Source organism: Bos mutus, chromosome 18, assembly GCF_027580195.1.
Source record: "Bos mutus isolate GX-2022 chromosome 18, NWIPB_WYAK_1.1, whole genome shotgun sequence".
Classification (NCBI taxonomy): Eukaryota; Metazoa; Chordata; class Mammalia; order Artiodactyla; family Bovidae; genus Bos; species Bos mutus.
This window is the reverse complement of record NC_091634.1, coordinates 55,221,427-55,243,486: the sequence shown is the minus strand read 5'-3', so window position 1 is coordinate 55,243,486 and position 22,060 is coordinate 55,221,427. Positions and strand designations below refer to the sequence as shown.

Genomic DNA, 22,060 nt, shown 5'->3' with positions numbered 1-22,060 from the left:
GGACACCTCTTCCCTCCCCCAAATTTCTCTGAGGACCACCATCTCCGGGGGTTATGGGGAAGATTCCTGTCTCAGGTGAATCACCCCGAAGCTCCTGAACTCCTATCTGTGGACAGGAGAGTCTTCCTTGCAGGACTTCTTCAAAAGCCGTTTCTGAGCACCCCCAGAGGTCAGACTCCTCAGGGGAGCTTTGGAGTCTTTGTCCTCCTGCCTTTACAGCCTCATGGCCCCCAAACATGCTGTGCGCCAGCTCACACCACCAGGAACCACTGCCTGAACCCCACGTGCCCTCACTCACACTGTTTACCCCACTGAGAACGTCTACCCACTCCTGCAGGCAGTGTCCCCTATGGCACCAACCACCCCTGTCTACCTAGGCTCATGCAGTTTCCTGGGACCTGAGATCTTTGGGGTGAAAACCACAGGAGAGAGTCCTGGGCAAAGAGTTGGCCACCAGAGTCATCAGGAAGATTAAAAGAGAATCCACAGAAAGAGCTGAGCAAAGGGCTCGGCCCACGACAAACGACCACCAAGAAGGCAGGGCTGTCCCCACCCTGCCACCGTCCCTGGGACCACAGGCTTCCTGGGGGCAGCGCTGCACAGTGGGTGTCTGTAAAGGCTGGCGGGGGCAATCAGGAGGTGAGTGACTGCGGGTGGGGACTCAGGGTAGACGGGGAGAAGTTGTGGGGACCGCTCGGCCCCCACAGTCCAGCCCAGCGCCCCATGACGCTGCAGCACAGTGAGCGGCCAGACCTTCTGCTCTCAGAGAGCCTTTTCTCCTGCCCTGCCCTTTCTCCCCCTTCCCAGGGTATTCCCACGCAGCGCTCAGAGCGACTTTTAGGAGATAAAATCGACAGTTAAAACCCAGTACCTCCATGGAGGTGTTATTCACTTATCCCGTTTTCAAGGAGTTGAACTATAGACTCTAAATGTGCTGCGCGCTGGGCGGGCAGGAGAAATGAGGTACCAGGGCGGCAGGAACTGGTGTTTCTCATCTCTCAGCTGGCTCATACCCTGCCCTTATTCGCTTTTGCTTCCCCTTTCTTTGAAAACCATAGATGATTTGTGTGTCTGTGCAAGTTTAGGAACTTTAAAGCATCACTTCTACCCCAGGCTATAAATCTCTTCTGAGGTTTCTGCACTGGAGCTGACGTGGGAACACCTAATGGTGCTCACCGTCTCCCTCTGGATTTAAGCTCTCAGCACCGAGACTCGGCCTCTGCGAAATCACACAGGGCCTCCCATGGACTCCCTGCGCGACCTCTGGCAAGTCAGACACTCCCTTCCGGTCTCGCGGCCCCCACCTGCGAGAACAGCGCACAGAGACGCGGAACTCACCACCGCGCTGCAGGAGGCCATCTCCTTGACCCGCAGCATGACCTCCTGGCTGAACGTGGTCGGCCAGAAGACCTGGGACACCAGGCCTCTGCTGCATGCCTCCTGGGCGGTGAGCTTCCGCCCACAGAAGAGCATCTCGTTGGCCTGAAAAAGCAAAGGCAGGAGAAAGCTGAGAGCCGGTATGCCTGTGAGCCTGTTAATGAGTGAGCGTGCTGTGGGTGATGGTCCCAGCTCTCAGAGGCGGCATCCTTAACTGGAGACCAAAGATGCTGGGGGAACTATTTGCCAACGCTTGTATCTGTATGCATCTTTCTGAGCCGAGGGCCTCAGCTTCTGTTAAATTCCCGAAAGAAGTCATGTACCTACAGGAGCTTCGTCTGCCCAATACCCCTCCCCGTGTCTGGTGGCAGATGCCCCAGGAGGGACTGGGGACAGTTCAGAGTTGACACCCCGTCCTTGATGGCTGATATGGGAATAAGCAGAAGAGCCACCCTAGACATTAAAGCTCTCTGTGAGGTCTCCAAGCTGGAGAGCATGGGGAAGAATCTTTCTCCTTCTCTGGTGGCTTAAGTCACTCAGCCCAAGGCCACCCACTGCTGTGTCTGTCCCTGCTCCATGGAGACGAGGAGCTGCAAAGACAGGACAGGTGGAGAACAAGAGCCCTGCTGGTGCTGGGATTCTGGGGCCTGGCACCCCGAACAGGGGCTCTACTGTTGGACCTGCCAGTTACGGGAACCGTTAAACTCTCTGTTCCCCCACACCACCCTTTAAGCCACTTCAGGTGTCTCCCTCACCGACTGCCCAAAAGGTCCTGAGTAACCACATGATCCCGACACAGAGAATGCATCCTTTCCAGGGGCCCAGAGTTGGACGCAGACGCTGCCCAGCAGCCAAGGGCAGAAACCCCTCCTGCCTTCTGAAGAGTCCTCTGTACTCTGCTCCCCCAAGAACTTCTCTCAGCTGTGATCCGTGTTCTGGGAGGAGCTACGTGGACAAGGTCCTAGGCAGCGGCGGGGCACAGTGCAGCCACCACTGACACCGAGCGGCTGTCCCACTGACACTCAGGGCAAGAGGGTCGTAGCCCCTCCCTCCTTCAGGACAAGTCCCTGCCTCCTTCCCACAGCGGACCGTGCAATCCCCTCCCTGACTGCTGTCTACCGGCCTCCCCTCCCATCCCCTTCCTGGCTCTGCACACTTTAGCTGCTCTTAGGCAGATGTTGAAATGCCAAGCTCTCCCAGCCTCTGGATCTGTGCACCCGCTTCCCCTCTGGGGGGGTCATGATGACCCAAAGGACAATCTTTCACGGCCGAGGAGCAAAATTTGTCAGGTCGATAACAGGCTAATGGATGCATCTGGTTGGAGGTTTGAAGACAAACACACGCTGTACGTATTTAGAGACAAGAGACGCCGTCTCAGGAAGAAGAAATGCGAGGAAGGAGCCCAGTGGAAGAAGCCAAACGGGACGCAGTCAGTTGGCAAAAACAGGTCTCAATTGGGAACATTCTTGGAGTTTCAGAAATGACTGAAATGAAAGAAAGAGACCAGGCTCTGCAATGTTAATATGTTTGTGACCACCAAGGCCGGGAGGAACGGGGCAGAGTGCAGAGGCTGAGATCACAGGGGAACGTGCCTGCCTCATCTGCCCACCACCGCTGAGGCTGTGAGCCACAAGAAAGCGGCCCCAGCTCTTGAGTCCAAACCACCTTGCAATCCACCTGCTGGGCTGCTGCGTAGACACCGGCGGGCAGCAACCCCAGGGAGGCAGAAGAAGCTGAGATGACCTGCAGACTGCACAGGGAGGGAGCAGCCCTGGGACTCTACCCACGTGAAGGGCCACGTCCTAAACACCAGGACAGAGGAGGGGTGCTCTGGCACCCCAAATGTGCTGCAGAGACGAGGAGGCTTACCAGGGCGACGCCTAGGATCTGGGGGAAGGTGTAGGAGGAGCAGCCGGCGGGCGTGAGGCGGATGGTGGCGTACGGGGTCTGGAACCAGGCCTTCTCGCTGGCCCACACGATGTCACAGAGGGGCAGGATGGAGGCACCCAGGCCCAGAGCAGGCCCATTGATCGCCACCACGATGGGCTTCTTGAACTGGATAAAGGCCTTCACAAAGTCCCTGGGGAAAAGACAGGACCCTCTTTAGCAGGTGAGTGGATTTGCCAAGACCCACAGACAAGCTTCTGTCGAGGTGGGAATAAGCCTTCCCAGGTGCTGGAAAGCACCCACGGGTCATCAGGGGACCTCCCAGATGGCGAGCCCTGGAGCCACAGGCATAGAAATGGCACAGTGCTTGGCATCAGATTTTCAGGGGAAAACTCATGGAGTGACCACGGTTTGCCCAGAAGATCCCAGGTCAACCCATGGTCCCAGCACTGCACCTGGCTACCCTGCCCTCCCACCTCCAAGATAGTAATGAAGAGCAAATACCCTTAAGGAGGACACCCTGAATGTTAACGTTCAGAACGGACCTAAAGGAGGGTTTTATAAGGAGGGGTATTTGAACTCAAGGAGAGAAGGAATGTTCTAAGGGTAGTGTTGAGGGTGGAGTGGGCGCCTTTGGTGGCATGAACCCTTTGGTACTGGAGGTACCCCAAGTTTGGCCCGATGATCACCCTGAGTGAGCGTTAGACCATGGGCACAGGTGGGGACTGATGACCTCTAAAGAGTTCTTTCAGTCTCAGGACTGTCTGATTTTGAATTACCTACAGGCATACCAGACTCACTGAGTGTGGTTCTAGAATGTTGATGAAGGTCTGTATGTTTGGGTGGCTTTGGCCAAAACTGGGGAAGGATGCTGGGCTCCCCTGGGGGCATGAGGCATCTGGCTCCGTGGCTTTGGATTAGGCAATGTCGCCTCCCTGTCCTGCACCAAGCAAGCTTACAACATGCATCTTGAATATTAAACAGGGACACCTACAACAACCTCAGGTCCTCTGCCTTAGGACACTCTTCACCTTCCCCCTAGCTGCTTTATAAGGTCCATAAAACATTAATGTTATCGGACATGGAGGAAAAACCCAGGATGTCTAGTAAAGCCTGCATCCCTCATTATTTTCAGGTGGAAGACTGGAAACTAACAGGAACTCACAAGAATAAAATCCAGACTCCAAACTGTGACCTTGGTCTGCCTCCGCTTCCCTCTCCAGACTCATCTCCTGTCTCTCTCATCTCTGCTCACTGTGCAGGGGCTGCCTCGGCCTTCTGAGAGTTCTTGGAACACTCCGTGATCGGGATTTGCAATTATCCCAATTATTTGCTGCTTGCTTGAACTCTCCTCCTCTTCCAGTTCCTTAAGGAAACTCACAGGTCTGCCTCATGCACTGCTTGGTCTCCAAGCACATTGGGATGAACACTTGGTAAATCAGCTCCCAGAAAGAGAGCAAGGATGGTAGATGTGCGGTAGGGAGGCACCGGCTGGTCATCAGACCTGCTTTCCCTTCCCTCTTCTTCCTGGGGTTACTATTGGAACATGGTTCTCAGTCTCCCTGGCAACTGGCTATGCCCAAGTAACCAGGTGCCGGCCGATGGGACATGAGTAGAAACCAGATACACACTTCTGGGCCTGGTACAAGAAAATCTCCCACCACACAGCCCTCCCAGCCCTCTCAGCTTAACAAGCTCAGCAATCTTGGAACACATTTGTTGAATCACAAAATGGCAGGTGTTTGGGTTCCTGACTCAGCCCTTGGGGGACAGCCATGGGTTGATCGGTAATATCTACTCTGAGATCACACATGCAAGAAGTAAATTTCTTTCACAGCTGAGCCATTATGTATGTTGGGGGTTCATTTGTTACAGCAGCAAATACTTAACTTATACAAACATCAAGCTGATTTATCTCTTCTCAATTGATACTACTCCCCCAAATTCGTCTCAAAAGATCTGGGTATCACAGTGATACGCCGGGATTGGACTGAACTGTGAGAAGATGGCTTAACATCATGGCTCCTGACATGGGGGTTATCTTGGGACCTACGTGCTGTCACAAAAGTATGCACCCAGGCTTGAGCCATTGGATTTCCTGACTTCTGTACGACTCTGTGCGTAGACTCTTTGTGACGCACCTTAGCCACTGTTGTCCCAGTACAGCTGACCCCAGAGTACACTGCTGCACAGAGGGAGATGTGGCCCTATGCCTTCTGAGTCCTGGTTTTCCAGTGGCCTGTTTCCTAGCTTGACTTCCTAACTTCATGGCCCCAGTCACTGGTTTTAACAGGAGGTTTTTGCCAAATGCAATTTGGAATCTGCAGGGGGACGTGGGGCTTCTTTGCAGGGTCCTTGGAACCACAGGGTTTGGGTTTGGGATTTTCAGCAGATGTCCCATTCCTAAACCCCCTGGTACAACTCCAGGACCTTGGATCTCACAACTGGGAAGGACGTTAAGAGAGAGGCAGGGAACCAAATCTTCCACTTGGCATAGAATCACCTCCTGAGGATGCATCACAGCCTCTGTTGCACACTCTCAGTAAAGGGGGCACACCCCTATCAGGACGCCCCCCCTGCTGTGGCCCCTCTGATACTCCTATTCCCTCTGCTTCACCATCCACACGACAGTCCTTCCAGAAAGTCACTTGGGCACTCATGACTCTCCAGGAGCTTCCTCTTCTAGACCCCAGAAACTTTCACGCTGTTGTTTCCAACCTGAGCTCTGTACACAGGCACCAAGGACCCCCGAGGAGGGCAGAGGGGCCCAAGCATGCTCAGCTCCGACCCTCTGACCCTTCAACCCACCCTTCCATTTCAGTCCAGCGTGCCGAGTGCTGTTGCTTCGGTTGTGTCCGACTCTTTGCAATCCCATGGACTATAGTCTGCCAGGCTCCTCTGTCCATGGGACTTTTCAGGCAAGAATTCTGAAATGGGTTGCCATTCCCTTCTCCATTCAATCCAGCAGACTTGCAAATTCATTTCCTTGATATAAAAACGCGGTGAGCAGACCACACTCCCCTTCCTTTTCCTCTCACCTCGAGTAGGAGATCTCTATCACAAGGGCCCGCTGGACGTGCAAGCCAGACAGCAAACAGGATATTGCATTACAGATGCTGCCACTCAGATATCTGATCCTGGCCTAGATGGTAGGGCAGCGCTGGGAAGATGGCTGGCGTCTCCCCCCATGTCAGAGCCCCTCGGGCTCACGCCAGCCCTCATCGCTGCCTCCACTCAACCTGAGCCCGTGCCGGGAGCTGCAGGCTGGGCTGACGTGGCAGGAGGATCAGGAACTTTGGGGGCTAGAGGACTTGGCCTCCAGCTTCAACACTGCCGCTAACGAGTGGGGAGACCTGGGGCAAGTCACCTAGTCTCTGGAACCTTATTTGGCTTCTCTTAAAACGGGAAAGCCAGTGGTATGTCCTGAGATGAGAGCAGAGGCTTCAATGTGAGGGTCCACCCAGTACCAGCTCAGTGCCTGGCACGTGGGTCTCTGTCATCACGGTCAGCACATCGGCCGGGGAGGGCAGACACAGCTTTCATGCTGTTCCCAGTGGTCCGTGAGCTCCTCTCCTGGCCCACAGGAGACTCGGAGCAAAATCCTGCATCGGGAGTGTCCAAAGTCCACCCGGAGCACTTGGCAACTGTGACCCTGCTGCCCGTTCCCTTTAACAGGAGCTGTGGGGTGCAGCCCCCGACTGCCAACATTCGGAGCCAAGTCGGCTGAGATGGGGCATGTGGGCACCAGGCACACACACAGTGACAGCCACCCTGGGCCCCCCACTAGAAGCCCGTTCCATCGTCAGATCCAGGCTTTTAGCTAGACCTCATGGCTGGAAGTAACGGGAAGAACAGTGAAAATCATTCTTTACACCAGTCCTAAGTACTCATTATGGGCCAGGAATGGACCAAGTACTGCACACAGGTAATCTCACTCCTTCTCGTCCCAGCATCCAGCCAGCAGGCCATGGTCTCCCGTGAGGGGTTCAGGTGAGGCCGGCCTGGATGGAGCACATAGCTTTTTTTGGGTCCTGGATAGAGGCTTCTGCGGAGTGAGTCATCCGAGCTCTTCCCACATCTGCTAGTTCATTCAGCAAACATCTGCAGAGGGCAGGCAGCTTCCCGGGCCAGGTGCAGGCGTGTTTTCTTTAGGAAACTATCAGGATGGGGAGGGACCACGGCGGGGGTGCCACGGCCGCGTGTCTGGCCCGGATCCTGGGCTCAGCCCAGCTGAGATCGTGCGTAAGAACTGCAAGGGACGCCAGCAGCTTACAAGGTTCTGTGGCCAAAATACGTATCAGCCTTGCTAGACTCTGAACGAAGTTCTTTCACAAGAGACCTCTCAGACTGTAAATTTCTTAACATGCCTGGAAAATCCACAGACGAGGGGACAGACCTCATTTATCAGCAGGGTCCCTCATTCACGATGCTTCTCTGGAAAGCTGCAGCAAGTTTTCCAGGAAATGCTTCTCTACAACACTGTGGTTCTAAAACTTCTGGGACATGTGTGTTAAGTCACTTTCAGTCATGTCTGACTCTTTGTGACCTCATGGACTTATAAGCCGCCAGGCTCCTCTATCCATGGGATTCTCCAGGCAAGAATAATAGAGAGGGTTGCCATGCCCTCGTCCAGGGGATCTTCCCGATTTCTGGTGCACTGTCAATGTGGAGAAGCCCCTTGGTTGGCACGCGGCAGGGGTTCCTGATCTTGCTTTCATATTAGAATCACCAAAGAAATTTTGAAACCCAAGGCATGCTCCCCCAGCGCTCCCCTCACTCATTAAGCCCAAAGCTCCTGGAGATGCTGCCGAGCTGCTGGGTTTTGGAAAAGCTCCTGGGCTGAGAACCAGTGGTCCGGGGGAGTGTGGTCCCAGACAAGTCATGGTTCGGTGGTGCCTCCTGGTCCCTGGAGAAGGAGCACTTAGTCCACATACGGTGGAGCAGCGGGTGTGTGCCCCTCCCAGGGTGCAGGACCAGTGACAGCCGTGCTGGAAGTCACACTCACTTGCTTCTGACAAATCTGTAAGGAAGGAGGTTGTAACCACCCTTTGCTTTCCCAAAAGAGATACTGGTCTATGGGAGTGGATGTCCTCCCCAGGATCCCAGCTTTTGCCCCAAAGATAATGCAAGAGGGGAAAATGCTCCCCACCCAAGGGTCTGCATATACAGAGCTGCACGTCCCTCCTCCTCCTCATGGCTGAGCCTTGTCAGCTCCATGAGGCTGGGACGCCCAGAAAAGCAAAGATTTCACCATCAGGCAGAGGGTGGGATTAGTGTGTATAATACTTGGGCATTACCAGAGGCTGGGTTTAACATGAGGAAATAAAATCTCTTTATGATAAAAAAAAAATAAAGTGGATTATAACCTAGAGTGTAAAAGCATCTCTAATTTTGGCAGGAAAATATCGGATGTCCAATTGAACTCTGAATTTCAGATAAACATAAAACAATTTTCCAATAGTCACATACAGATATGAGAATTGGACCATAAAGAAGGCTGAGCACCAAAGAACTGATGCTTTTGAATTGTGGTGCTGGAGAAGACTCTTGAGAGACCCTTTGTACTGCTAGGAGACCAAGCCAGTCAATCCTAAAGGAAATCAGTTCTGAATATTCATTGGAAGGATTGATGATGAAGCTGAAGCTCCAATACTTTGGCCACCCGATGTGAAGAGCTGACTCGTGGAAAAGACCCTGATGCTGGGAAAGATTGAAGACAAAAGGATAAGAGGGTGGCAGAGGATGAGATGGTTGGAAGGCATCACTGACTCCGTGGACATGAGCTTGAGCAAACTCCAGGAGATAGAGGACAGAGGAGCCTGGCGTGCTGTAGTCCATGGGGTTGCAAAGAGTTGGACACGACTGAGCAACTGAAAAAATTTTTAGTATAAGTGTATCCCAAGTGCTGCATAGGATGGGATATACTTATGCTTTTAAAAATGTTTCCTTGTTGGAAATTCAAATTTAACTAAGCAGCCTGTATTTTCACGTGCTAAACCTAGGCATATCCCCCCACGTGTCTGAACTCCAGCAAGGCTCACCTGATGGCCTCCGCGATCCGGGTGCTCTCCTTCCTCCGGTCGCTGGACAACCTGCCAATCAGGTAGGAGTAATCCAGGCCACTGCAGAACACGCTGCCCACAGCGCTGAGGAGCAGCAGTTTGCTGTCATCTGTGGCTGCATTGCAGAGTGCACGCCGCACTTCCTTCATGATCTGAGGGCAGAGATGGATTTGTGGGAATGGTGAGTGGTCCCTCTAAAAGCAGAGCACCTCCAGGCCTGTGCAGAGCCCTGGGCGTAGAGGAGAGTGAATCTGCTCTTCCCATGCAGGGAGCCTCCCCTGCATACACGCCACACCCAGACCAAAGAAAGAAACCCAAACCCAACTCCCTGTACCATCTCCGAAGCAGCACAGAGCGCCAAGGAGGTGCCAGTGGGGTCAGTGGCTGCAGGCTCGGAAACCGGGTGTGAAGCTGTCTAAGCCTGCTAAATCTCAGCACATCCTCCGCCAGCATTGCTTATTTGGCCCTTTCCAAGGTGTGGGAAAATATTCTTGCGCACAGCTCAGGCAAGGTATGTCAGCTGTCGCCAGAAGTCCCAGTTTAACTATGCTCCTGCTTATCCTTTTTGTTTTCATAGCAGCAGTCATTGATATATGTTGGGCTTCTCTTGTGGCTCAACTGGCAAAGAATCCGCCTGCAATGTGGGAGACCTGGGTTTGATCCCTGGGTTGGGAAGATCCCCTGGAAAAGGGAAAGGTTACCCACTCCAGTATTCTGGCCTGGACTGTATAGTCCATGGGGTCGCAAAGAGTCAGACACGACTGAGCGACTTTCAAATTCAGATTTCAAAAAAATACATATCAATGCTGCTGAGGATACAAAGTGCTAATACCATAGCATATACCAAAAACCCACACTCATTTATATAAACATTGCTACCTAGGATCAGGTTGCATCTTTTGGTCCCAAGATGCAATCCTGTCCGTCACAGTTCTCTTCTCCAGTTTAATATGTGTTGAATTGAGCAGTTCCATATATCCAGTAATAACAATGCTATCTTGTTTATCCTTAATTCCACTAAGATGCTCACACGGCTCAGAGGTCAAGTGGGAAGTGGGCTTTGGCACCAGACTGACCTGTAACATTTTCCAGGTGCCAAGGAAAATAACCATTAAACACAAATTCTATATCCAGCTAAACCATCATTCAGAGGCAAGGGTAAAGATCAGGCATTTTCAAGGAGGGAAGGATGGGGAGAAGGGATGGTTAGGGAGTTTGGGATGGACATGCACGCACTGCTGTATTTAAAATGGATAACCAACAAGGACCTACTGTATACCACAGGGGACTCTGTTCAACGTTACGTGGGAGCCTGGATGGGAGGGGAGTCTGGGGGAGAATGGATGCGTGTATATGTATGGCTGAGTCCCTTCACCGTTCACCTGAAACTATCCCAACATTGTTAATCGGCTATGCTCCAATATAAACTAAAAAGGTTAAAAAAAAAAAAAGATTAAGAATTTTCAGTAAAAGAATGCTTACTACCCTTAGGCCCTCACTGGAAGAACTAAAAAAGGATGCACTTCAAGAAAAAGAAAACTATATTCACAAAGAAAAACTGACTTGCAAGGAAAAGCAGCCAGCAAAGAAAGGAGAAAACGTGTCAGTAAATCAGTGTAAGAATTGACTATGAAATCATCATCAAACTGATAGAGGCTGACTGAAGGCTGGAGTTTGCACGGGTGAGAGGCCAGAGTTGGGGCATGTGAGGCTGTGTCTGGAGACGGTGCAGAGGCCACTGTCACATTCAGTTCAGTTCAGTTGTGTCGCTCAGTCATGTCCAATTCTCTGCAACCCCATGAACTGCAGCACGCCAGACCTCCCTGTCCATCACCAACTCCTGGAGTTCACCCAGACTCACATCCATTGAGTCAGTGAGGCCATCCAGCCATCTCATCCTCTGTCGTCCCCTTCTCCTCCTGCCCCCAATCCCTCCCAGCATCAGAGTCTTTTACAGTGAGTCAACTCTTCGCATCAGGTGGCCAAAGTACTGGAGTTTCAGCTTTAGCATCATTCCTTCCAAAGAAATCCCAGCGCTGATCTCCTTTAGAATGGACTGGTTGGATCTCCTGGCAGTCCAAGGGACTCTCAAGAGTCTTCTCCAACACCACAGTTCAAAAGCATCAACTCTTCGGCGCTCAGCTTTCTTCACAGTCCAACTCTCACATCCACACATGACCACTGGAAAAACCATAGCCTTGACTAGACGGACCTTTTTGGCAAAGTAATGTCTCTGCTTTTGAATATGCTATCTAGATTGGTCATAACTTTTCTTCCAAGGAGTAAGCGTCTTTTAATTTCATGGCTGCAGTCACCATCTGCAGTGATTTGGGAGCCCAGAAAAATAAAGTCTGACACTTTCCACTGTTTCCCCATCTATTTCCCATGAAGGGATGGGACCAGATGCCATGATCTTCGTTTTCTGAATGTTGAGCTTTAAGCCAACTTTTTCACTCTCCTCTTTCACTTTCATCAAGAGGCTTTTGAGTTCCTCTTCACTTTCTGCCATAAGGGTGATGTCATCTGCATATCTGAGGTTATTGATGTTTCTCCCAGCAATCTTGATTCCAGCTTGTGTTTCTTCCAGCCCTGCATTTCTCATGATGTACTCTGCATATAAGTTAAATAAGCAGGGTGACAATATACAGCCTTGACGTACTCCTTTTCCTATTTGGAACCAGTCTGTTGTTCCATGTCCAGTTTTAACTGTTGCTTCCTGACCTGCATACAGGTTTCTCAAGAGGCAGGTCAGGTGATCTGGTATTCCCATCTCTTTGAGAATTTTCCACAGTTTATTGTGATCCACACAGTCAAAGGCTTTGGCATTCAATAAAGCAGAAACAGATGTTTTTCTGGAACTCTCTTGCTTTCTCGATGATCCAGCGGATGTTGGCAATCTGATTTCTGGTTCCTCTGCCTTTTCTAAAACCAGCTTGAACATCTGGAAGTTCATGGTTCACGTATTGCTGAAACTGTCACATTAGGCATCACTATGTGTATGTACATAATGGGCTTCCCCGATAGCTCAGATAGTAAAGAATCTGCCTGCAATATAAGAGACCTGGGTTCAATCCCTGGGTCGGGAAGATCTCCTGGAGAAGGGAATGGCTACCCACTCTAGGATTCTTGCCTGGAGAATTCCATGGATAAAGTAGCCTGGCGGGGTCACAAAGAGTCAGATATCACTGACCAACTAACACTTTAACTTTTTCCCTTTCATGTGGACACAGCTTAAGGAAAACATCTCAAAAGTACATGAGTTACAAAGAATGGATGGCGGAGGGTATAAAATTTAAAAAAGCTCACTCAATCCAACAGAACTTAGGGAAGCAGGAAAAGTAAGTGCAGAAAGTGCATGAAAAGAAAAAACAAGGCATGTACTTGCCTGAGTGGAGCTGAGAGTCCAATAGAAGAGACAGTAAAGGAACAGGTTTTTGAATGATTGTTATTAAATATTCAAAAGGCAGAATCGTAGAGTACAGTGGGGACACTTTACGAGACCACTGTTTTATAGATTGTACTTTAAGTGACCATGCCCTTTTATTAAGCATAGAGGTGCCAGGATTGCATCCATGAATTTCCACATAATATTTTACCTGAAACAAAACTTCAGTGATGGAGGGTATGCTATCCCAGTCTTGCAGATGAAGCAAGGAAGACTCAGAAAAACAAAGTCAGGGGTTCAAGGTCACCAGCAAGAGGCAGAACCGGGATACAAATCTCACCTCCCTTCTCTGCCCACTACTGCACACTGTAGGATGACTTAAACAAATGGGTGAGTCTTTGTGGGGGAAAAAAAACACATGCCAAGACATCAGTCTGAATCACAACCCTTGGGGCTTGAGCTCCATGAGAAGGACGCGAGAAGTGCTTTCCATTCTAACGGGGATAAGCCATAGATATTCATTTAAAACATCAGAAAAGCTAACAGGTCACTATCGTGTGGGTCCTTTAATCCATCTGCCTCCAGAAATAGGCAGGCTCTCACCTATACACGAGCTCTGCTTCTCCGAGAGGCAAAGAAAGGAAAACCCTGCCCTGGGGACGTGAGTTGTAATTCTTCACGTGACTCCCCACCTGAGGGCCTGCGCGCTGGTCAACTAGTGGAATAAAGTCGAACAAAACGGCCACCTCCTCTATGAGTTAGATGGAAAGCAGGTTCGTGTTTTGTTCATGCGACGAAAGAACAAACTCAGTTTTTAATTTTTAAAGTGTATGTATCCTGGGGACTTCCCTGGTGGTCTAGTCGTTAAGACTCTGCACTTTCAATGCAGGGGGTGTGGGTTTGATCCCAGGGAAACTAAGCTCCCACCTGTCTTGCTGCTGCTGCTAAGTCACCTCAGTCGTGTCCAACTCTGTGTGACCCCATAGACGGCAGCCACCAGGCTCCCCCATCCCTGGGATTCTCCAGGCAAGACCACTGGAGTGGGTTGCCATTTCCTTCTCCAATGCATGAAAGTAAAAAGCGAAAGTGAAGTCGCTCAGTCGTGTCCAACGTAGCGGCCCCATGGACTGCAGCCTACCAGGCTCCTCCGTCCATGGGATTTTCCAGGCAAGAGTACTGGAGTGGGGTGCCATTGCCTTCTCCAGAGGTGTGGCCAAAAAAATAAATAAAAATGAAAATGTGTGTATCTAGTTAGTGTACTTTTCCTTGGCCTTTCTCATGTTGATAATCCAACTTGGATGGAAGGCTGAGGTTCCCGCTTCTTGAAGGACACCCACCAGTCATATAATGTAACTGAACCGTCGTTCTAAAATTCTTACACACTCCTCTGTCTTCTAAAACAGAGCATGCTGCACACGCGTCACTGCCTCTCCACGTCACATGCTAGTCCCCTCAGAGGCTCCCGGGCGCACCTCTGCTAACAAACAGTGCCGGACCACCGTGCGTGTGGAAACCCTGGGTCCCTTCTTGACGCCCACTGCCCTGCTCTGCACTTGGTGGCCATCGCCTGCTCCTGCGTGAGTGTCTGCTGGAAAAAACACACCCCTCCTCTGCAGCTTCTACCTTCTGAGCTGCCAGGGGCTGGAACCAGATAACCAAATCCATTAAAAATGGTATTAAATGGGAGCAGACCAGGGTCCCTCTCTCTCCTTCATCTCTGCTTGCTGAATCCAGTCACCCAGGGCCCATATGCACTGAGACCACCCTCGTGAAGGCCTTCTCAAATATTCCCCACGAAATGCCACCTCCTCCTTCTCCTGACACCCCAAGTGCTTTAATCCCCTCCCGTGACACTTCTACCAGCTCCCTGGCAGAATGTGTGTGTCCTTACTTTATCCTGCCCTCTCCCTAGCTTAAATCCCTGGGACAGGCGGCCTCCAGGTAGCTGGTATTCACACCTGCGTGAAGTCCCTAGTGACTCACTTCTAAGAGAATATGGTGAAGTCATGGGATGTTCCTTTCAAGAGGTGATTAAGATACAGGATGACTAAACTTGTCTCAGCTTTTCCTGGCCACAATCCAAGGCTTTCAGTATCTTAGTTCCCCAACCAGGGATTGAACCTGGGCCCTGGTAGTGAAAGTACCAAGTCCCTAAGCCAGGAAATCCCCTGAGTCGTCCTCTTTCGCTCTCTCTCTCTTCCTTAGAGCTCTCAGTCTGGGGGAAGCAAGCTGCCACACCATGAGCAGCCCTATGGAGATGCTATGCCATAGTCCACGGTGGGAAGCCAATGGCAAGAAACGGATGCCTGTGGCCAGCAGGGACCTAGGACCTTCCAACAGTCACTAGAAGGAGCATGGAAGTGCAGCTTCCCCAAGCGAGTCTTCAGGTAAGGCTGGAGGAGCCACTGATGTGTCTGAGGTAAGTGTGTGTGTGTGTGTGAGGAGTGACTTGATCATATTTGCATTTCCAGCAGATCACTCTGCCTTCTGAGGAACAGACAAGAGGGCAGGAAACACGGAAGTGGGCAGACCTGTTGGTAGGTTATGATTGATACAATCGTGCAGACAAAACAGCCAGCAGTGTGGCCTCTGATGGAAATAGAAAGAAACGTGACTGGCTTGAGGATGGCGTGGACATGGCAGATACACCCCAGAGGGTGTGAAGATGCCTCCAGCGGGTCTGGGGGCCCCCGTGGAAGGTGGTGGTCTGTGGACTGAGGCTGGGGGCTACAAAGAAAACCCCAGAAACACAGTGAGGGCCTGAGGTCCTCTCCTAAAGAGAAAGTGGATGAGTTTTTAATCCCCAAGACTTTGTACTGTCTATTTTGCCGATTCTTTCCTGCAGGGGCATTTCCATTATTTTCCTGGCTCTTTGCTGTATTCCAGACAAGGAGAAATATGACAACACGCATGCTAGCTTCAGAATCCGGTTAACACACCCAGTAACGTATGGATTTCCGCCCATGGGGCCAATCCCGCCAACGCCACGTACACAGCTAGGAAAAGAATCCAGCTGTGACCCTGAGAGCGGCCTCTTTCCAGTCCCTCCCTGAAGGAGCAGGGCTGGGGCTGCCGGCGGCCACTGTCACACCTCTGTTTCATCTTAACAATAGGAACATTCACTGAATGCTTCCTAGGTGTCAGGGACTCTGAGAGCCTCTTTTGCAGACATTATCTCTAATCCCACAGGGAATACACTGTATGATTCCTATAAATGAGAACACTCAGAGAGGCAAAGTAATCCCAAGGTAGCAGAAAAGGAAAAGTGTTGGAGGCGGGATCTGATCCCAGTTCTGCCAGGAGGGGCAGGGCTCCTCTGCTAACTCTCTGCGTGCTAAGTCGCTCAGCTGTGTCTGACTCGCTGTGACCCCACGGACCATAGCTCACCAGGCTCCTCTTAACCATGGGATTTTCCAGGTAAGAATGCTGGAGGGGATTGCTATGCCCTCCTCCAGGGCATCTTCCCAACCCAGGAATCGAACACGTGGATCTTCCGTTTCCTACACTGGCAGGTGGGTTCCTCACCACTAGCGCTGCCTGGGGAGCAGTATTCCTTCACTATCACCATGTCACATACTTCCACGGCTACTCCACCCAGTTAGCCAATTCATCCACGGCATCAATCCACTCTGTTTGCTGGGAGAGCTGAAAACACCAGATCAATAATTGTTTTTCCATCTTCCTCCTGTTCTGTTACTGACAGACACCAATTAGGAGTAAACCTTGCTAATCAACCAAACCCGAGTCTCAGGAGGTGAGAACCCGGGCGCCTGAAACTAGTCAGATGCCACACACTTCTGTGATGAGAAGGCAACAGTTAATACACAGAGCTGCTGCGAAGAGAGAGGATGAACTGGGAGGCTCCACATCTATTCGGTTTATCAAAGGAAAATACCATGCCTTTTTCAAGCATGCTTTTTAAAAGTAGTGAAGTAGAAAAAATCTGAGAAGAATTGGTCTCTTGGGAATGTTTTGTGAGGAGCTTAAAATAACAACGTTTCCAGGTGTATCAACATGTGAATGGCGGCCTTTGGGATAAACCACAGGCCCTGGACTCTGAGATCTCTGCAGAGGTCTACACAGCAGAGAACCTAGAGGTGGTTCCACTGAAGGCGGAGGAGGGAGCGACCCCAAACACCCGTGCTTAGAAGAGGGGTGATGAGTCACCAGCAGCCCCCCACCTCCACAGCCCTGGCCACTCTCTTCCCTCACAGGCTGACAAACATTCCTGCCCGTTACCCCCACAGTCCCCAAAAAGAACCACAGTCTATGTAAATCATAGTGACAAGGGGAAAAATGTAATAGAGAAAAAAAGATAAATTGGATTTCAAAGAATTTTGAATTGAATATCAAAGAGTGCTATCTAGAAAAGAATAAGACAACCCACAGAACGGCAGTATTTTCAAATGATAGCTCTGACAAGGATCCGGGATCCAGAGCATATAGGGAATGTGTGATAATAATAAGTTCAAGGACACAGCACTTCCCATTCCACCCACTTCCGGGCCCCCCCTGAATTGCACTGGACACGCCGGGCAGTGCCAGACCATCTGCACCTCCTGTCTGGGTGGGTCACCAGTGACACAGCCGCTCCCTGACTGTGTCCCCCCCCACCCCAAACCCATCCCATGGTTCACCCTCCAGGTCTGCATTGCTGCTGTGGACACCGGAGTGCAGGGTACCATGGGAACGGGGGTCTGCACTGAACTGCCTGCGATGCCCAGGCGCTGGGCTGAGGGCCACCCTCTCTGAAGCCATGGGAGCCCAGCCCTATTCCATTCTCTAGGCATACGCTGTCTCACCTGGAAGACGTGAATTGTAATAACCCTACACCAGAAGGCGGGATGAAGAGGGGCAAGTAGGACACGGTGTGCAGATGGTCACTCATCACTCTGTGCCCTCCCGGGTTGGTCCAGCAGGAGAAGACAGCTCGGATTCGAGTCTTCTCACACGGGCACTATCAACAATCTCTTCCCTGCCATCTGCTAAGCACCCCCTCTTTTGAATGGTGTTGTCTATGTAAATGCATTATGTATTCACTGCTTCACGGTTCTGCTCATCTAGACATAAGTAGAATTAGCATTTTAAAAAGTAATAGAGACGGAATCCCCTGGCGTCCAGGGGTGAGGGCTTGGTACTCTCGCTGATGGGGCCTTGGGCTCAATCCCTGCTTGGGGAACTAGGATCCCGCAAGCCGCCGTGAGCCACAGTCAAAAAGAAAAAAGAAAGTCAGAGAGAAAAAAGATAAACTGGACGTCAAAAACTTTTGAATTGAATGTCAAAGAATGTTATCTAGAAAGGAAAAAGACAACTCAGAATGGCAGGATTTTCAAATCATAGCTCTGACAAGGGTGTGATATTCAGAACACACAGAGAATGCTTAAAACTCAACTCTAAAAAATTCCCAATTTTAAAAATTGGCAAAGGATTTGGACAGACATCTCTCTGAAGAAGACAGACAAATGGCCAACAGCCACCAGAGGAGATGCCCAACATCATCCATCATTAGGAAAATGCAAACCAGAACCAAAATGAGATAGCACCTCAGGCCCACCAAAACAGCTGTAATAAAAAAAGACAGACAATAACAAGTGCTGGCGAGGAAGCAGAAGAATGGCGACCGTCATACACCGCTGTTGGGGATGTAAAGTGGCCCAGCCACTGGGGTAAATAGTTTGGTAGTTCAACTATGCAGTTACCACTGTTACTGTAGCTCAGTCGACTCTTTGGGACCCCATGGCCTGCAGCACACCAGGCTCCCCTGTCCTTCAGTGTCTCCCAGAATTTCCTCAAACTCATGTCCATTGAGTTGGTGATGCCACCCAACCATCTCATCCTCTGCCATCCCCTTCTCCTCCTGCCTTCAATCTTTGCCAGTAAGAGGGTCTATTCCAATGAGTTGGCTCTTTATGACTCAGCAATTCCATAATTAGGAATATAACCAAGAAAACCTTATATTCACACAAAAACATATACACAAATGTTCATAGCAATATTATGCAAGATGGTCAAAAGTGGAAAGTGAAAGTGTTAGTCGATCAGTCGTGTCCAACTCTTTGCGACCCTGTGGGGTGTAACCCCCCAGGCTCCTCTTTCCATGGGATTCTCCAGCCAAGAATACTGGAGTGGGTTGCCATTTCCTGCTCCAGAGGATCTTCCCGACCCAGGGATTGAACCCAGGTCTCCTCCATTGCAGGCAGATTCTTTGAGCCACTAGGGAAGTCTGCACCAAAAGTAGAGCCAACCCAAATGTCCCTCAACTGGAGAACTAATAGACAAAGTGTGGCCTACCCATACATGGGAGAGGGATGAGGCACTGATCATGCTACCACATGGATAAACCCCTCAAATACTGTGCTGAGTAAAATAAGCCAGCCACGGAAGGCCATGCATTGCACAATTCTACATCTGTGAAACACCCAGAAGAGGCAAATCCGTAGAGACAGGAAGACCATTCGTGGCTGCCAGGGACGTGGGGAGGAAATGGGGGTGACTGCTAACGGGCACAGGGTTTCCTCTGGGGGTGATGGAAATGTTCTGGAATTAATGCTGACGGCCACACAACTTTGTGAATACACTAAATACCACCGAACTGTACATTTTAAAAGGATAAAGTTTATGGTATGTGAATTATATCTCAATCAAAAAAACTGTAAGTGAGCTGAGCGAATATAATTCCATCTATATTAGACATGCTGACTACCATTCAGTTTTGCTGGAGAAGCCCAAGATGTGATGTTTGGTTTCTGGAGCCAATACTGACTAATTCTGTGACCATGATCAGCTTATTGAATCTCTCTGTTTTCCGGGGTCTTCGTTTTCAAAATGGGATACTGTAGTCACAGATCATAAAGATCAGACAGATGACGGATGTAGTGAGATCAGCAAATTGGGTCCCCAGGTCAAGTCTGCCTGAGGGTGGGTGGTCTCCACTGACTCCGGAGGGCTCAGAGAGCCAGCACCCACCCGCCATCCCATCCCTCTCACCTCGGGGGTCAGCGCGTTGTTGTCCGAGGTCTGGCTGGACAGCAGGATGTGCGTGAAGCCCTCTTCCTTCCGCACGACAATGTCCCGAAACCGACAGTTGCTTTCGTTCTGGCGGACGCTGTACCTGAGCCTTTTGTCGAAGACGTAGTCCTTCTCAGCTTCCAGCTTCCTCTTCACCGGGCTGTGTAGGTTGAGGCCCCCGTTGGTCAGAGCAGAGCCTTCCAAAATCAGAACACAGAGTGAGACGCTGACCGCAGAACAGCCACACAGGAGCACGGCGGGAGAACACTCAGATTGTCGCGGGAAGGGTTGGATGTGGCTGGGACCTGCGGGCAGCCCCTGTTCTGGGTGGTGAAAGGCTACATCGCCAATCACGGAAGAGCACAGACAGCACTCCCTGTGAAGGGCCCCGCGAGACCCTTGGTTCCCTCTCCCACACATCCACCCTTCAGCAACGACGGATCCAGGAACGGTCCCTGAATAAAACAAACCACAAACCAAAAGTACTGCAGCTTTACTCATAATCAAAAACTGGAAGCAACCGATATGCCCCTGAGCTTCCCTTGTGGTTCAGCTGGTAAAGAATCTGCCCACAATGCAGGAGACCTAGGTTTGATCCCTGGGTTGGGAAGATCTCTTGGAGAAGGAAAAGGCTACCCACTCCAGTATTCTGGCCTGGAGAATTCCATGGACTATATATGGGGTCACAAAAAGTCAGACACAACTGAGTGACTTTCATTTTCAACTCTGATTCATTCACACAGTAGAATATTATTTGGCATAAAAAGAAGTCCACTGTCAAGCCACAAAAATACATGAGTGACTCTTTAATGCATATCACTAAGTGAAAGAAGCCAGTCTGAAAAGGCAACACATACTGTATGATTCCAATTATATGACATCTCAGAAAAGGCAAAAGTGTAGAAAAAGTAAACAGATCGTTGGTGGCCAGGGGGTCAGGTGGAGTAAGAAGAGGGCAGAACTGGTGAAATGCAGGGGACTTTTTTAGGGCCATGAAACTACTCTGCAAGATATGATGGCGAATATGAGACACTGAACATTAGCCGAAACCTGAGGAACTTTACAGCATAGACACCTTTGCTGCTGTTGTTCGGTCGTTAAGTCGCATCCGACTCTTTGCGACCCCGTGAACTGCAGCATGCCAGGCTTCCCTGTCCTTCACTATCTCCCGGAGTTTGCTCAGATTCATGTCCACCCAAGGATGGAATGCAGAATGTGATAAATAGGATCTAACTGTATGACACGCATATGAAACCACCTCCCTGAAGGAGGACAGGGGAAAGGTCCTGACCGAAGTAATTTTAGGAAGGAGTGGAGTGTGTAAAACTAAAAACAACCTGCATGGAAGCACTGTAGTCCAGTTGATGAAGTTGATTCCTACAGAGGTAAACTGTTGGTATTTAGTCACTAGGTCATGTCTGACTCTTGGCCACCCCATGGACTGTAGCCCACAGGCTCCTCTGTCCACAGGACTTCCCAGGCAAGAATACTGGGCTGGTGTGTCACTGCCTTCTCCAGGGGATCTTCCTAACTCAGGGATGGAACCCACAACCTTCTGCACCACAGGCAGATTCTTTACCACTAACCCACCTGGGCTTCCCTGGTGGCTCAGATGGTGAAGAATCTGCCTGCAATGGAGGAGACCTGGGTTTGCCCCCTGAGTTGGGAAGATCCCCTGAGAAGGGAATGGCAATCCATTCCAGTATTCTAGCCTGAAGAATCCCACGGACAGAGGAGCCTGGTGGACTACAGTCCATGGAGTAGCAAAAAGTTGGACACAACTGAGCCACTTTCACTTTCACCTGAGAAGCCCGTGGAGGTAAGTGGAGGTAACTAGGAGTTAAGAATTCTGACATCCTACATGCATGTTGGAGTTGAACAATTATGTAAATACATAGCAAATGGGAGTGCAAGGTTTCTCTGAGTGGGAGTTTATAGAGAAATAAAGGGAGGGAGCTAGAATGATCCATGTGTTGATGGATGAACACTGAAGACATCAGTATGAACTTAACACAGGTACAGATGGTTACATACAGAAATATTTCTAGATAAGCGTGTCTACGCAGGTTCGTATACACAATGTATTTCCTCGCTCTGTCGGCTGAGAAGGCCCAGAGTCTGGCATCCCAATAGCAGTGGGCACCCCAGGAGTCCAGGTCTTGGTTTCTGATAACCATTCTCAACAAAAGGAACAGGGGCTCTCTGGAGAAATAGGTGATTCCAGGACTGGGGCAGGAAACATGCAAGATAAGCTTGTAGAGACTGAAAGGAAGGGAGTAGTGAAACCAAGACCAAAACAAGTAACAACCTTCACAATGGTGACACATGTCAAAGGACACAG

The 22,060-nt window shown here is 50.4% G+C and overlaps 1 protein-coding gene across 1 annotated transcript in view; it reads right to left on the bottom strand.

The window, feature by feature from the left end:
- CDYL2 (chromodomain Y like 2) overlaps positions 1-22,060 on the bottom strand; it is a 170,166-nt gene that overhangs the window by 7,862 nt on the left and 140,244 nt on the right. Inside the window, exons 3-6 of the mRNA XM_070388662.1 lie at positions 19,699-19,916; positions 9,306-9,478; positions 3,247-3,457; positions 1,339-1,482 (exon numbers count right to left, since the gene is read on the bottom strand). Coding sequence (XP_070244763.1) covers positions 1,339-1,482; positions 3,247-3,457; positions 9,306-9,478; positions 19,699-19,916 — 746 coding nt within the window. The remainder of the gene's footprint in view (positions 1-1,338; positions 1,483-3,246; positions 3,458-9,305; positions 9,479-19,698; positions 19,917-22,060) is intronic.